The sequence below is a fragment of the Petaurus breviceps genome, unplaced genomic scaffold, assembly GCF_028583685.1.
Source record: "Petaurus breviceps papuanus isolate PSGF00001 unplaced genomic scaffold, PetGlider_PUasm1.0 174, whole genome shotgun sequence".
NCBI classification, from domain to species: Eukaryota; Metazoa; Chordata; class Mammalia; order Diprotodontia; family Petauridae; genus Petaurus; species Petaurus breviceps.
Window position 1 is genome coordinate 76,259,071 of NW_027185761.1, and position 16,951 is coordinate 76,276,021.

Sequence of the window (16,951 nt, forward strand, 5' to 3'; positions counted from 1 at the left end):
TGAACTTACCCGCATCATTCTGAACTTCTCCATTTGCTGTGATTGATGGTTCCGTGTGGATGGCGTGGCGCTGGCTGATGCAGCACCTGGGTTTTCTTGGTGTTCATTGTCAGGTCAAGATGACCACAAGCAGCAGAGAATGGATCCACACTTTGCTGCATCTCAGCCTCAGAGTGCACAGGCATCTGCCAACAGAAAGTCAGGCCTCAGCTCTCCCTCCACTTTGGGCTTGGCTTGGAGCCTCTTTGGGGTAAATAATTTACCCTCAGTGCAGTAGCTGACCATGATGTGTTCTTCATCATTGAAAGTGTCTGACAACATGGCCAAAAACATCATGCTGAAAAGCATGGGAGCAAGCACAGTCTTGTTTCAGTTCTCCGGTGACTGGGGAATGACAACATGGCCAAAAACATCATGCTGAAAAGCATGGGAGCAAGCACAGTCTTGTTTCAGTTCTCCGGTGACTGGGGAAGCTCAAGAGCATCGTCCATTATTCAGAACCCAGGCAAGCGCGCCATCGTGGGATGGATGTGCAATGCTGAGGAATTCCTCTGGACAACTAAAATCACAATCTTCCATAAGCTTTTACAGCTGACAGTATTTAAGGCCTTGCTCAGAACTACACTCTGCTATGCTCCTGGCATTTGTCCTGGAGTTATCAGGCAGCAAACACCACATCCACTGTTCCTTGGCCCTTTCTGAAGCCACACTGGCTCTCAGGTAGATGACCATCTTCCAGGTGAAGGATCAGTCTTTGAGGAGGATTCTGGCATGAATCTTGCCAGCAATGGCTAGGACGCTTTCCTCCCTGTGACTGTCACAGGACAGTCTATTTCCTTTACCTTCATAGAGATGGACGATGGAGGCATCCTTGAACTCCTGGGGGATAATTCCTCTTTTCATGTAACCCAGAAAGCTTCAGTCAGCTTTTGCATGAGCAGTGGACCGCCACTTTGTAAATCTCAGATGGAGTAGAATCAGCACTAGGTGCTTTGCCACAGGAGAGGGGCCTAGTGGCATTCAAAACATCTTCAGGTGGAACTTCAGCTAGGGAGGGATTGACTTCAACCCGAGGTAAACGGTCAGTGGCTTCAATGCTGATTGATGAAGGTCTGTTGAGAGCACCATGGAAGGGTTCAGCTCATCTCCCTAGGGTCACATGCTGATCATTGATCAGTGTGGCTCCATCAGCACTGAGTAATTGAGATGTACCATAGGTCTTTGTCCCATAAATAGCCTTCAAGGCATCCTAAAAGCACTCTGGATTATTACTATCAGGATAAAACTGAATTTCAACTGATTTCTTACTGAGCCAAGAATCCTGCATCTCTCTAAGCTTCACTTGTACTTTACTTTGGCTGGAATTAAATGCTGTTTTCTTAGAGATGGATGAACTATCCTCCTGCTAAATCCTGTGGAGTTCTCATTTTTCATTTAGCAACTTCTGAATTTCCCCAAACCAGTCTTGGTGTTTGTGAGTGTTCTGACCCGTATGAGCAAATGCAGGTGCTGTACACCAGATCCCTGAAAGCCGCCCACTCCTTTTCCACTCCACTGTTGCCAGCCGTGTGTTGGCTCAACATTCCCTCCAAGTTAGCAAACCATTCTGGCTCAGAGAAGCACTCTAGTCTGTCAACATTAATGCTTCTGGTAGTCATTTTGCCTGGGGGGCCACCACTTACGTTGAATGTGAATATTTAGCTTGGAGAGGATAAGTCTATGATCAGTCCAGCACTCTGCGCCACACTTTGCCTATCTCTTCTCCTTACAGTCACATAGTCTATTAAATGTCTGCTGCGAGGGTGCATCCACAAAGTCCTGTTGCGTTTAGGCAAATGGAAGACAGCATTGGTGATGAGGTCATGAGATGCACAAGTCTTCAGTGTGACTGCTGCTGCTGCTATTTCTACCTCCATTCTCCCCAAGGACTCTGCCAGATCTGGTAGTCTGAGGCTGACTAGCATTTGAATAACCCAGAATTATAAGCTTGTCCTCTTTTGGCACTTTGATGATAAGGGTCTCCAGGTCTTCATGAAATTTTTCTTTGACCCCCTCAGGGTTAGTCGTGGTGGGAGCATAGACACTGATGATGGTGGCACGATGCTTTCCTGCAATCGCATTGTCATGAGCCTGTCATTCATTCCTCTTGGCAGGTATACAGGCTTGTTGACTACATACGTTTTCATTGTAAACACCCCCCCTCCCCCCTTCACTGTGGCCACTCCAGAAAAACGTATCTCCAGCTCCGACCTTCCTTTGCCGGCCTTGTTTCACTCAGAGATGATGTTTGGATGTGATACCTGCCAAGTTCCCTCTCAACAAAAGCCATTCACCTTTCAGGTCTTTTGATTTTGTGTTGTCCATAAGTGTGTGCACATTCCATGTGCCAATGGTGAGTGGAATTGTCTTTGCAGATGTTTTTGACTTTTTTGTGTTTTCACCATAGGGTGGGATCCCTGCCTACAGCAGTAATCAGGCCAAAGTTGGAGAAGCAGACCATTTTTAGGGCCCCTTTTCTAGCCCCTTCCTCACACAAGGAGGTGAGCAGTGCGATCCTCAAAAGACAGCTCAGACCCCCCCAGGGGCTGCCGAATCCCATGGCTGCTTCCAGTGAGAAGACGACCCTGTGGTCTGGGTGGCCTGTGTGCAGGGTTGTGACTACAGCTCCCAGTGTATCTGCACCTGCTGCCACAGGACTCTGAGATAGGTATCCTGGTCAGATGCTGTGGGTGATCTGATTCGTGCCTAAACTGGATTAAGTGAGGAAGAATTGCACAAAGTTGTAGGCCTCTCTGTCCCCTCCAGTCATCCCAGTCCAGTGGCAGGGCAGTCAAGGCAACTGGTGATGGCCCGGGATGCAGTGGATGCCCTTGGCATCTGCAATGTCTAACCCAGCTCTCAGCGCTCACAGCGCCTGCTTCAGCCACCTTTGTGGCTGTTGGAACACACTGCTCTCCTCTGCCCATCCCTCCAAGGGAACTCTTCATGTGCTTGGGAAGGCACCCCCCTAACTCACCAATGGGTCTGAGACCCCGTGGCCACCCTCAGCCTGGGTTAGCCCGTCTGCCAAAACAGACAGGTAAGAGTCGAGTGGGTCAGGTGGACACCAGAGGTGGAAAGTAGCCCTGAGCAGGGCTGGGCAGCCCTCCCACCAGAGGTTCAGTCCTCCCTGAACATACCCAGACCCCCAGGGTTTGTCCATAGGGTGCATGGGAAGGTCCAGGGGTTCTCCGGGCAGAAGCCAGTGCCAGAGGCTGCCTGCTAGCTGTAGGATCTAGCACCACCTCCCGTGTTGGGTATATGCAGCTCTGCACCACCAGGCCCCTCCCTGCCTCCACACACTCCACAACTAGCCCCAGTGGCCTATTTGATGTCCCTAACTCCTGAGGTCCCACCTCCATGCTTTTGCCCTGATGATGCCTAGAATATCTTCCCTCCTGGAACCCCTGGTCTCCTCCAAGACTTAGCTCAAGGGCCACCTTCTAGAGAAGACCTTTCCCCTCCCCCAACCACAGTCACCTTACATCTACTCTGCAGGCACTTTGCTGTGTTGGGTCCCCTCCCTAGAACAGAAGAGGGTTTTGGCTTTTTCTTCTCATCCCCAGAGCTCAGCGCAGTCCTTGCCCCATCGAGTGATTGGCTGATGCAAAGAGGCATGCGATGCCGTCCCTCCTTTCAGAACTTACAGACCCGTTGGGGACTTGAGGCACGTACAGAACTAAGTGTGTTTATCACAGGTCAAAGATGAGCGGTGCCTAGGAATCCACAGCAGCCAATGAGAGCTTTAAGAAGGGGATCATCGTGGACAGGGCAGGTCTTAGAAGGGAGCCTCAGTGGATGTGGAGGGGAGGCTAGATCAAAGGGCATGCCAGGCAGGGAAATGCGTGCATGAAGGCCAAGGAGCCAGAGAACTCTGGGGCCCCGGGGAAGGGTCAGGGAGCAGTCGGTGGGCGGGGGTGCGTGGGACATCTGCGGCTGTGACATGCTCCATCCCGAGTTCCAACTTGAAATGAGCATCGTGGTTTGATCTTCTCTTTTGGCAAAATGTTCCAGAAAAGTGAATAAAAAAGAAACAGCAAGTAATTGGTCATGCTAGGACATCCCTGGCCAGATGAGGGACAGCGCATGTTTTGTGTGAGCTGTAGGAGAGCTCGGATGGCCAGGGCTTTTGGAAAACTCATCCTGTGTGATTTGGAGTTTTCCCTCCTATACGTCTGGACCCTCTGGTTGCTAATGCACTGTTATTTGTTTGGGCTGTTGGACAGAGCGTGAGACCTCAGATGGAAACTGCAGACATTCTTTACATCAGCTTCACCAGAAGTAGACTCCTGCTCCAAGCTGCTGCATCTCTGTGAGGGCTGCCACCAGCCCTCAGCACGACCTCTCGCCCTTGCTGGGCTGCAGAAGGAGCCTCCTCACTGGCCTCCCTGCCTCCACTCTCCCCACCAGCCCTCAGCACGACCTCTCGCCCTTGCTGGGCTGCAGAAGGAGCCTCCTCACTGGCCTCCCTGCCTCTACTCTCCCCACTGTCTATTTTCTCTTCCAAACAACTGCTGACGTCCACATTTGACTGTGACACTTCCTGTTCCGATGGCCTTTGGAATCCGACTCTGTGGCTGGCCTGGAATGGCCGCACAGCCTGGCCTCTCCCTTTCCCTTGTTACAAATAATTTCCCTTGGTTTGTTCCACCAGCCTTGCTGCGGCTCCTCAGACACCGTGTCCTATCTTGGACAGGCCTTTGTCTTAGCTGGCCCCCATGCCTGAAGTTTCCCCCCTCCTCCTTCTATCTCTTAGAATTCCCTTGTTTCCTTTAAAACCTGGTTCAGTGCCTGTGTCAGCATAAAACCCTTCCTGATTTGCTCAGCTGTCAGTGCCTGTAAGGAATAAGTGAGCCTTAAGTTATAGAAATAACAGATGTCTTTTGCACATAGGTCTCTATACCCGTGCTGTCTCCTTGATAGAGTGGATGCTCAGTGCAGGCAGGGCCTGTCTCTGTTTGGTCTGTGTCCCCAGTGTAGCACAGGGCCTGGTACACAGACTCTACTCCCCCCCCCCCCCCCAAGAAGAATGGGAGGTCTTTGATAAGGAAAAAAAGCTCCCCTCAGAGGGGATGGACCTGCCCACGTTCACGCAGCCAGGCTGGAACAGGGTCGTCAGGCTTTGAAAATACGTTGGGGAACTGCACAGATGTGGGCCGTGTCTTCATCCGGGTCGTTTTCTGCCTCCATCCCTCTCCCCCACCTTTCCCTACGTCCTCCTCCTCCGCCCTTCGTCCCCTGCCAACAATAGCGTGTGACATCGATATTCTTTTGGGGTTTTCCTGTACACCGAATTTTTGATAGACCAAGTCTATCTATTCTGAAAACAAAGTCTCTGGGACCCAAGGATGACCAGAGAAGAGAGGAAGAGCGGAAAGGAGTGAAGACAGGAAGGTGAGCTAAATGGGGTGGGGTGCAGGACAGAAATGAGAGCCTGGGGAAGAGGGAGGTGGCCAGGAGCAAGACGGAGATAGGTGGAGAAAAGGGACCAATGAGCAAGCTTCCCCTGCAGATGCCGCCGTGTGACTTAAAACTAAGCTTTACTTGATAATTATCCACGAAGACCAGCGATCTGACAGGAAGGTTTGGCTTCCTGAGGCCCCTGTGGATTCTCTCAGAGGCAGGTGTCTTCCTACCTGGTAAGACACTGTAGCTTGACTCTTCTCCGGGATAGCTGGCCAGCGGCACCACGGTGTCGACCATGCTGCCCTCCATGTCCACCAGGGGAGGCCTTGGTGCCGGGGCCACTAGCGCAGCCGTGGCAGCCTGCCTGTGGGGTCTGCGGCTGAGGGAGGGGCTCTTCCTCAGGACTCCATGTCCCATACTCAGTCTTAGCCTTGTGATATGTTCAGTTGTTGCATTTTGAGCCAAGTCCGCATACAGACTCACAAGCAGAAAACAAGAGACCCCACTGGCCAACTTCATGCTTTGTTGTCGCCCGTTTCTGGAGAGGAAAAACCGTGGCAGAGTTCAGTCTCCATATCAATCTGTTGCTATACTACAGGGTGTATATTTCAAAGAAAGCACAAATGTTCTCAAAAGCTCATGATCTCACCCTTGTTCCAGACAGATCATCTCCTCCAGAGCCTGAGGCCAGGAGGGCGGCATGCATCGTCTGGCCATCACCCTTTCATGTTTTTTATTTTTTAATTTGCTGCTTTTGGGGGGGGGGGGAAGGCAGGGCAATTGGGGTTAAGTGACTTGCCCAAGGTCACACGGCTAGTAAGTGTTAAGTGTCTGAGGCTGGATTTGAACTCAGGTCCTCCTGACTCCAGGTACCATGCTCTATTCACTGCGCCGCCTGGCCACCCCCACCCTTTCCTGTTTTTTAAAGGAGGGATGATGGGTCTGCAGTAGGAAGTTACCCTGTCAGTCCTCCACCCGCCTCGGCTCACGCTCCCAAGCCTCGCCACGCACCACCCCAGTGGGGTCCCGGCTCTCTTCGTTGCCCTTTGTTCCCTGCTCCCCACCATTTTCCAGGTTTCCAGCCTCGTTTTCCTTCTAGAACGCTTCACTGTCCTGTAGGTTTGCCTCTCTGCGCCCCTGATCCTCCCACTGTAGAAGTCAACAAGCCAAGGCTGTGAAGGGGACCCCGCTGATCGTTGTGGGGTGACCAGGGGAGCATCCCAGTCTCTGAGGAGCCCAAGAGCTCAGCAGAAGGAGCAGACCCTTCACTGTGGCGCTGGCACAGAGGAAGACCAGAGGCGCCTAGTTCTTTGTCTGAGCCCCCAGCCAAGATGGTTAATGAGCCTCCACAGGTCAGCCGCAGAAGGAAGGCCCTGGGCGCTGGGCCCCCAGTGCTGTAGTCTAAGAACCCAATGCCCTTGCCTGAGGAAAGGCCAGATGCCAGAAAACTGCCCAGAATTTACTGTTTGAGTTCACCCCAGTGGCGCCTGCATGATCTCAGCGATAGGCATGGAACCTGCGGAAGACGTCTTGGTCCTCGAGCCTGGGTCCTGTGGCCGGTTCTAGTCACTTGGGACTGCGAAGCTGGTGCTGGGGGCCTCTGCTCTCCCTCCTGCCCAGGCCCCCTGCCTGCTGCTCCCCAGCGCTCCCTGGCTGCTTGTCCCTCTGGCTCTTTGAGGTCCATTGTCACTGAGGGGAGGGGAGGGCCCTTGCTGGAGCCCAGAATCCCAAGAGGCAGAGAGGGAGTAGAACATATTTTGGGTCTTGGTAAGCAGGAGGGTCACTGCCAGGAAGTCCATTAATTTAGACAGGAGCCTGCAAGGACAGTGAGCCAAGCCTCAAATCCAAAAAGGCCACCTTGTCAGGAAGGAGCAGCTTCGCAGTAGGAATCCAGAGAAGCAGGACAGCTCAGAGCTCAGAAAAGCCAGATTGTGGGGAGTGACCAGGCCCAGGTAGCCACACAGACTGAGGGGTGGCTCCAGAGACTGCCAAGGAGCTCAGCTCTGGGCTTCCGTGGGCCCTCCGTGCACCAAGAGCCGTGCCCGGATGGAGAGAGAGCCTGCATTTAGTCTGCTGTCCAGAGAACTACAACAGGGATGAGTCTTCTCCAAGTCGGGCACGTGGGCTGCTCCTGCATCCAGTCTTCCCTGGCCTCCTGGCCCAGGCGCTGAAGAGGAGGAGGGGCTGCTGCAGAGAAAGCTTCCCCAAACCCACAGGTGCAGGAAGGGCTGCCTGCTCCCACTGAAGAGCCCTCAGAGGGTCTGAGTTCACAGCCCCACATGGGCCTTTCCTGCATCACCTCGGGCAAATGATTTCCTCCTCTGTGAAATGAGGGGCTCAGACTAGGTCCCCTCCAACTCGAAACCTCCGACACCCCAACACAAAGGAAACACTAGAACATATTCTCAAGAGGCCCACCTTTAAGCAAAGAGCTTGATGAGGGAGGTCATCTCCTGCCCCTTGGCTCCCCCAGCTATCAGTCTGTGATCCTGAGTGTTCACCAGTAGCCATCAGGGCCATAGTCAGAGCAGTGACTGGGAGGGGGTGAGATCTGACTCAGGGGACCTCACCAATGCCAGTGTCCTGTGGGGATGGAGGGTGCCACCCACCCAGGACAGCTCCGACCTATCTCCTCCATAAAGGGAGATCTATGCAATGTGCTGGCAGCCTCCTCCCGACCTCAAAAGGACCCAGGGTAGCACCCGGGCTGCCCGCCTCTGTCTCTGCCCATCTTCTAGGTTCACAAATTGCCCAAGAAAGCTTTGACGATGGTTCTTCTCACTTCACTCTTGTCTGTGTTCAACTCCATCTCCCCACTGCCCTCGGAGACGTTCTTAGGGCCTTGGAGGCTGAGTGTGGTATCCGTGACACCAGCAGAAGGCTGCCATCATGAACCAAATAGAGTGTGAAGTCTTAGTAGTGGTCTTTGGAAAAGGAAGAAAAAGGCAATGACACCAGTCTGAGGACTGAGAAGGTTCTTTCCCCAGGGAATGCCTCACCATCCATCTTGCCATCAGCGTCATCACAGCTGGTGGCATTTAGAAGCCCTTTCATAGGGGCAGCGTGGTTTGTACATTCTCTGCCTGACCTTCCATCAGTCCTGGAAGGAAGGTGCTAGTGTCCCCATTTCCCAGATGAGAGGGGGCGCACAGCTAATAAGCGTCTGAGGCAGAGTTCAAACTTGGGTCTTCCTCAATGTTCATGCGTCCCATCTCCAGCACATTGCCCCTCCCTCATCCTCACCCTTCCACTTATCATCTTTCCTGTCCACTGGCCATTTCCCCACTGTCCACAAATATGGCCATAGCTCTCTCACTCCAAAAAAAAAAAAAAACAAAAAACAAACAAACACTTATTTAATCTACCCCAACCAGCTGTGGTCATATCTTTCCCCCCTTTTGTGCTTAAATGCCTCGAAAAAGCCATCGAAAATTGATAGCTCCTCTTTTCTTTTCTTTCTCAGCTATCTGAAATCTGGCTTCTGACCCCATCTTTCCACTGAAACAGCTCTCTCCAAAGTCACCATTGACCTCTTTGTGGACAAACCAACAGCCTTTTCTCAGTTCTCATCGTTCTTGGCCTCTCTGCAGCCTTGGGCACTCCTGACCACCCTCTTCGTGGCTTTTCGTGGCATTGCTCTCTCCTGCTTCTCCCCCTGTTTGTCGGAAGGCTCCTTCCCAGTCTTCTTTACTGGATCTTGGTGACCTCCACGGCTCTGTCCTCGGTGTCCTACTCTACGGTGACTTCATCAGTTTCCCAGAATTCGACTCTCATGTCAATGCAGATGATTCTAAAATCTATCCTCTCTCCTTCCCTCCAGATTTACATTTCCAAGTGCCCATTGGACATCAAACCAGACAACCTAAACTCACCATATTCGGAACCAAAAGCATTCCTTCCACCTTCCCACCCACGCACAGCTTTCCCTAACTTCCTTATTATTTCCAGGGTATCACGATCATCCCAGTCACATGGCTCACCAAGGTGTCATCCCCAACTCACTCTCCCCCTCCCCCCCATATTCACTCCATTGCCAAATCCTGTCAATTCTCCTTTATAATGTTTCTCCAATATGCCCCCTTCTCCTCTCTGACACCTCCACCTCCCAGGTGCAAGCCCTCAGTGCCTCAGTTACCACACTCCTCAAGCAGACCTTCCTTGGCTCAGTTGTCAAAGTCACCTTCCTAGATGGCAAGTCCTGCGATGTCATCCTCCTGAGTGATCCATTCCAGGGGCTCTCTCTTACTGCTCAGATTAAATGTAAAGCCCTCTGTGGGACATTCAGAGCCCTTCATGAGCCGGCCCCTTCCTACCTGCGCAGACTTCTTTTACCTTATTATTGTCCATGTATTCTTTGATCCCGCGTCCCTGGCCTTGTGCTATTTCTTGAACAAGATCCACCATCTCCCCTTTCCAGACATTTCTCACTGCCTGGAATTCTCTCTCTCCTCTTCCGTTCTTCCTGGCTTCCCTGGTTTCCTTCACATCTACACTAAAATCTTCCCTCCTATACAAAGCGTTTCCCCATCTCCCTTATTGGCAAAGCCTTCCCTCTAAGGACATCTCCAGCTACTTTATCCAGTCTGTCCCTTTTGTTGTCTTCTCCCATGAGAGCAGGGACCGTCTTCTAGCTTTCTTTGCATTTCCAAGGCTTGGCACAGTGGCAGGCACATAGTAGGGAATTGCCAGATGTTGATTTGTTGACTTCCCCTGCTTGTTATTGAGTTTCACTTCTATATTGGAATCATCTTCTGAGATTTCCTGCAATTGTGGCAGGTATATGAGGGTCTAGACATCTTCATTTCTAATCCTATTAATTAATTCTCTGTGGTAATCACTGAGTCTATAACCATTTTTGCTTTCTCAATGTGATTTCCATTAAACATCTTTCAATTTAAAACATTAATTTTTCATCTTGCCCTAATTCCCATTTATTTTACTCTACAAATACTATTTTAAAAATACTTTTCAGTAAATCCTTGATCATTTTTTTTCAAGATTAAGAACTCCACAAAAGAAATAAAACTTCAAAAGTGTTTCTGACATTCGTCTAATTGAAAAATTCATCCAGCTAAGACGTACAAAAGCGATTTCATCTCCAGCTGTGTAACACCTGAACTCCTTGGCACCATTCATCCTGAAAAAGCAAATTAGTCGATAATGCGTACTTTTCAATCCCCAAAAGCTTTTACCAAACTGAATCTTGTCAAGTGTTAAACATATCTGCAACCCCAAATTATTCAAACATCACATTAGCCACTCTATACATTTTAGTCAAAATTCAGAATCGAAAGCTGGTTTACCTGGAAAACTAATCTAAGTAGACTCTGCTTGGTGTCATTTAGTCTCCAGTTGAAAGTGAAACAAAATCAGACAGCTCCCTTAAAAACAAAGAGAATAAGGGGAGGAAATGTTGAAACATGTTCAATAACTTCTTAGTAAGGTCTGAAATCGCTCCTTCCCTTGGGGATGAAAGCTGTTCTGTGCTTTGTGCAGAAAACCAGCCAAGAAAGTTACTAAGGAAAAGAAAGTTACCAAGGAAAGCAAAACAACCCAGAGGAACAAGGGAAAGCGTGTGGTCCTTAGGCTGAACAGGCACAGCTGGAAAGGAAAACACATCGGGAACAAGAAACAAATGACTTGAATGATCTAATTTGTGTCCTTTTTCTAAACCAGAAATTTCAAAGCAATTAGTGATTTGCATGATTTCATGGAGTCTTATTAAACTATAGAAATCATAGACTTTCCAAGTGAAATATTTTTCTTCTGAAATCATCTTCGTTATTGCCTCCATTCAGTAGGGTTTGGAAAGGAAAAATTACTGTAATATTGAGAGTTTAAAGTATGAAATTTTGTGACGGTATGATCTTTTCCATGGGTTCTTTACCTCACGTCCCATGGGTTTGTTTTTAAAATATTTCGATAACCATATTTCCCCATAACTGGCTTCCTTTATAATCCTAAATATTTTATACATTGAAAAGCACATTTCTGAGAAGGGGTCCCAGATCCAGAAGTATTTAAAGTCCCACTGGATGGGCCATTGGGCAGTCTGGCCGCTCCCTCTGACTGGATACTGGGGCACCGGTCATGGAACCTCTCCACACCCAGGTTTCCTCTTGGGTAAAATATGAGGATATTAGAGAGCATTTACAGGCCACAGCAGTCAGCAGATCTTCAGTGCTCTGATAATGTGCCTGTGAGAGGAGAGAGAGAAAGGGCTGGATGCGGGAGACCTGTAAAGGTGGAAATGGTGAGATTTGACTGCTGGTTGAATCTGCTCACTGAGGTGGCAGGAGTTCAGGCTGATACCAGATTTATGAACCTGAGACCCTGGAAGGAGGGGTGGTTTCCTCAAAAAGCAGGGAAGTCTGGGGAAGAGGGAGATTTAGGAAGATAATGAGCTGTTTGAGACATCATTGTAACATTCACTGTAGAAGTTCAACATGCAGTTTGTGGTTGAGTCCAGCACTCAGGAGAGAGGCTGGGGCTGGATGTGTCGATCTGGGGGTGTCACCCTTGTAGAGATGCGCATAAACCCGGGAAGCTGATGAAGTCACCCAGGGAGAAGAAAAGAAGACCCTGCAGCAGGGAGGGAGGGGAGGGGAAGGGAGGGCAGGGGGGACGATGAGGCATCCAAAGGGTTTGAAGAGACACTCGATGGGAAAGGGGAAAAGCCCTGGCCAGAATGTCCAGAGGAAAGAGTGTCCTGGCCGGGAGGGTCAGCAGCAGTGCCCAAAGCAGCCAACAAGGAGAACCCTCAGCACTTTGGGTCCAAAAGCACATGCTCACCCGGGTAGCTGTGATAGGGGCGCTCCCAGTCCCCTTCCTGCCTGCCCTCCTCATTATTTCCCTTGAGATTCTAGACTTTCTCTTTCTCCTATTTTAGATCTAGAAAGTTTGATAGTTTGGTATGGCACAAGAATAAGACGATGCCCCCCAGAACAGTCAATATTTAGGCCTGCATTCATTTATAAAGAGTGTTTTATAATTCCGCTCCTCTGTGTGTTCTGGCAGATTCCCAAGCCCTCTGTGCACCCGCAGTCACTTTAAATGGAATTTCTCTCTTCCTGCTCAGTTGTGCTGAGGCACAGACAGGCGGGTGACTTGTGTGGGTTGTCTCCTGTCTTGCAGCTTTCCTGGGGTTGTTCTTTACTTTGATTTGTTTCTGGTGGACTCTCCAGGGCTCTCTGGAGATTGTGTCTCCCCATTGCCCATGTGGACTCCTGCCATTTATTTCCTGGTCTGTTTCCTGTGATGCGTATCTAGAACTCAGTAAGATAGTAAGGGTGATGATGATGGACATCTTTGTTAAACTAATGCTAGCTCTCGGTTTTAAATATTGTGATTCAGTCATGTCCAGCTCCTTTGTTGGACATGGAGCAAGCACACCAGTGCTGTCCATGGGGTTTTCTTGGCAAATATACCGGAGTTTCCTTCTCTAGTGGACTAAGGCAAACAGGGTAAGTGATTTGCCCAGGGTCATACAAGTAGTAGGTGTCTGAGGCTGGATTTGAACTCAAGTCTTCCTGATTCCAGGCTTGGCATTTTATGTACTATGGCACCACCCACCTAGCAGCCCCTTTAGACATATACTACTTATCCTATTGAGGAAAGAGCCATTTGTTCCTATGCGTTCTTGTGTTTGAACAGGAATAGGCTGTGCATCTGGGACTGTGTCATTTCCCTGCTCACCTGAGGGGGGGAAGGTTCAGGCAGAAACATGAAGGACCCATGCAGGACCTTCCCCGCCTTCCACAGTGAGTGATGGCCTCATCCACACTTTGCACTCTTGGTGTGTTCTCACAGTCCCTACAGGCTGATGGAGACTCTCCAGAGGAGCAGCCCTCCTGGGGGTCCTGGGCTGCTCAGCTGCTGGCCTCCCGTGGTGCCTGTTCCTGCTGGGCTGCCTACTTCCATTCACAGAAGGCCAGATGAGCCCCAGCCCAGGGCCCCCCTCCATCTGTGGGCCTAGGCTCAGCCCTGGAGGGGCTCATGGCCTTCTGTGCTGGTTCTTTCCCTGAGAGCATCCACTGTGACTTGTGTTTAGGGGAATGACCTCAACTCCTGTAGGTGCCCAACTGAGGGCATTGCTGCTACCCCCTTATTTCACAGATGAGGAGATGAAGGTCCAGAGGGGTTGTCCCTCGGAATAATTCCCCAGTTGGAATTCAAGCCCGGCTGCCCTGCTTCCAGAACCAACATTCTTTCCATCCTCACCAAGTCTGTCCAAGACCCTTGGATCCTAAAACCAATGTTTATGCTTAAGCCCCCATAAGTAACATGAATTTATAGAATGTCCTTTCATTAAGGAAGGACGTCTCTCCAGTTCAAGCCAACATGGGTGAGCACTTGGGACGATCTGACGACTGAAGAAACACTCAAAGGACAGAGGCCAAGTCACCATGTGAGGCCAGGTGACCGCATAAGTCCAGGTGACCACATGAGACCAGGTGACCACATGAGGCCAGGTGACTGCAGGAGACTGGGTGACCACTTGAGGCCAGGTGACTGCATGAGGCCGGGTGACCATGTGAAGCTGGGTGACCGCGTGAAGCCGGGTGACCGCATGAGGACAGGTGACCATGTGAAGCTGGGTGACCATGCTATGTGAGGAGATGGCCTGGGCCAGCCCGAGGTGGGTGCCAGGAGAGGCACAGCAGTGGTTACTAGCCCCAGCTAGTAGGTGTCAGGCAGATTTTAGACCCAGGTCTCCCCGATTCCAAGTCCCACACTGTCCACTGGGTCAGACTGCTTGTTTTATTGATCATTTTGAGAATTTCATGGTCATCTCAAACAGGGAAACAATCCGAGTTTTTGGTGCCCTCCTTGGCAGGATCATCCTCACCTAGTGCTGAAGACATAAGAACTCAGTCAACATTTATAAGTACCTACTATGTGCCAGGCCCTGTGCTAAGTTGTGGGGGTGCAAAGAAAAGCAAGAGATGCCCCTGCCCTCCCAGTCCAGTGGGGGAAGGGCAGGGGCAAGGAAGCCCTGCCTTGGCATCCAAGGAGGCCAGGTTCCCAGTTGAAGTCATTTGGCAGACTTCTGGAATGGAACAAGAGGAGGTGAACACCCAGGGTGACCTCCTTCCATGGGGGAGGATCTGGGAGGACTCACCCAGGGCCTGGGCTGAACCCCAGAAGGCCTTGACCCTGACCACAAGGAAATGGGAGCTTCTTGGGGCCTTTGGAAAAGGAGGTGCTTTGACCCTGGACCTTGGGGCACAGGGAGGGTCTCACCAAGAGCAGAGGGAGCATCTGCAGGAGCCCAGGTGGGGCCAGAGAGGGGAGAGGAGGCCAAGAAGAAAGCGGCCAGGCCCGAGGAGAGGAAGAGCAGGGTTAGCTGACATCAGTCATCTCCTGAGAGGTCTTGGAAATGCTGAGGGCAGGGAGGTGCTCTCGGAGCCAGGAGGGGGCAGTTGGAGAGAGATCTGAGGCTGGCCTCTCCAGAACCTTCAAAGCCCAAGTCCTTCCTGTCCGTCCATCTTTGTCCCCGCTCAGCATCCTGCAGCTGCTGAGAAGCTGTTGTCAAGCAGCCCAGCCCAGACACTGGAGGAGCCAGTGGTCCTGAGACCAGGGCCCCAGCTGTGGCCTCTCTGGGCTGTTCGTCCTCACCTAATTATCTCCTGCACATTGTGTTAGTGGGCCTTGAATCTCGAATGCCTGCTCTGGGAGAAATACGTATAGATGTGGGTTTTAGCATCAGCTTGGGTTTCTTCCCTAATAGGGATTCTTTTCCTCTGATACACTGTCTGAGAAGGGGCCCCAAACCAGCAAGTGACCACTCTTCAGAGGCCTTTGCTGCAGCCAGTCCTTGGGCCAAGGTGGGGGGGGGGGCGGGGTTGTCCCCCCCTCCCCCGGCTGCAGGCTTAATAACAACTCCAGACCTGGCCATGTTTGTGTTGAGTCTCTTTCTTTGCCCATTGCCAGTGGCTGATGTCACCGTGACCTGCCATCCCATCAGAATCAGGCTGACGGTTGTGAGGACCATCTCCCTATTCCCGCTGCTGCTGCATGCCGTCCATTCGGACTGGGCCTTTGCTTTTAATGCTAAAGAAGATGTGAGTTATGTTGTTAGGACTGGGATCATCCAACTGTTCAGAGCCTCCAGCTACAGCCGCCAAAGGCCGTTGTTCTGGGGATTTCTTCCTTGTTCTTTTTCAAAAATTATACTTATTTTAATATGTGAGGGTTTTTTTTTAACTGAACTCACAATTCTCTCTTTCTCGTTGATTCCCTTGATATTATTGACCTTTTGTTCTTTCAGATGAATTCTGTCATTTTTCTAGCTCAATAAAACGTTTTTTGGTAGTTTGATTGGGTTGCCACTGAATAAGTAAGTTAGCCTAAGTCGAATTGGCATTTTTATTATATTGGCTTGGCCTGCCCACGAGCAATTGTTATTTCTCCAATTGTTTAGATCCGCCCTTTTGTGTGTGGAGTGTTTGGTCATTGTGTTCACACAGTTCCTGGGTTTGTCTTGGCAGGCAGCCTCCCAAGCATTTTATATTGTCTACGATTATTTAAAATGGAATTTCCCTTTCTGTCTCTAGCTTCTGGCCTTTGTTGGTTCCATATAGAAATGTGGTGATTTATGTGGATCTATTTTCTATCCTGTGACTTTGGTGAAGTTGCCAATTATTTCAGGTCCTTTTTTAGTCGGTTCTCTAAGTCTGTCTTCACTTCACCAGTTTTCTGCTGCCTTTGTTACGGATGTGGTCAGTTAAGCTGATGGTCTTCCTAATACCGAACCAAACCTATGTTCCTGGTCTGGCTGGTCCTAGTGTGGGATCCTGGGGGTGGACACCATAATCTCTTTGCATCGATGATCGCTGGGGAAATGGGGCTGTGGTTTTGTTTCTCAGTTTTTTATCTCCCTAGTTTAGATACTGAAAGCCACATTTGTGTTATAAAAGGAATTTCATAAGATTCCTTTACCTGTTTTTGAAATAGTTTGTTTTATTGAAATTAATTGTTCTTTAAATGTTTGGTAAAATCCCCCCCCCCAAAATATACAGAGACATATAGGCATATCCATCTACTTCACATATGTCCGTCTGCATATACTTTATACACACATACACACCCCCATGTCTGGGTCTCCACTCAGGCTGGCCTCTGTCTGGAGCTGGTGAAGCCGGCAGTCAAGGAGGCCCCATCTGGAGTACAGACTATTCTCAGTGATTAGTAGAGATGGAGGAGTGGAGGCATGGTCCTCGTCCCTTCCTCCTCCCCCTTTCCCTAATGATTGCCTCTGGTGCCTTCGCTTTCAGATAATCGTGAGAAGAGGCCCTTCCCGCCCCAGAGCTGAGGCCAGGTTGGCAGATCTAAAACTCTGCTTTAGAATCATCCCTCTTTCCTCATAAAGCACATTGGGGACTGGGAGATTGAATCCAAATGTGGTGATTCCATTGTTATTGATGAGAAAGCAGCCAGTTAGAAGAATCTGGACCGATCTCTGCCATTTGTTGTCCTTCTGTATTCGCCCTTGGATTCTTTGGGG

The 16,951-nt window shown here is 50.3% G+C and overlaps 2 protein-coding genes across 7 annotated transcripts in view; one reads left to right on the plus strand and one right to left on the minus strand.

Annotated features, from left to right (window-relative positions):
* The window catches only part of ECM2 (extracellular matrix protein 2), a 39,953-nt gene extending 28,922 nt beyond the window's left edge, over nucleotides 1-11,031 (minus strand). For 2 of the 3 annotated variants that reach the window (XM_069084436.1, XM_069084435.1), the window contains exons 1-2: nucleotides 10,749-11,030; nucleotides 5,676-5,983 (exon numbers count right to left, since the gene is read on the minus strand). In XM_069084436.1, the coding sequence (XP_068940537.1) occupies nucleotides 5,676-5,964 (289 nt within the window). In that variant the 5' untranslated portion in view covers nucleotides 5,965-5,983; nucleotides 10,749-11,030. Of the gene's footprint in view, nucleotides 1-5,675; nucleotides 5,984-10,748 lie in introns of all 3 variants that reach the window. The other variant, XM_069084434.1, reaches the window with a different exon arrangement.
* Nucleotides 1-16,951, plus strand: part of CENPP (centromere protein P) — a 181,748-nt gene that overhangs the window by 133,993 nt on the left and 30,804 nt on the right. The window lies entirely within an intron of this gene.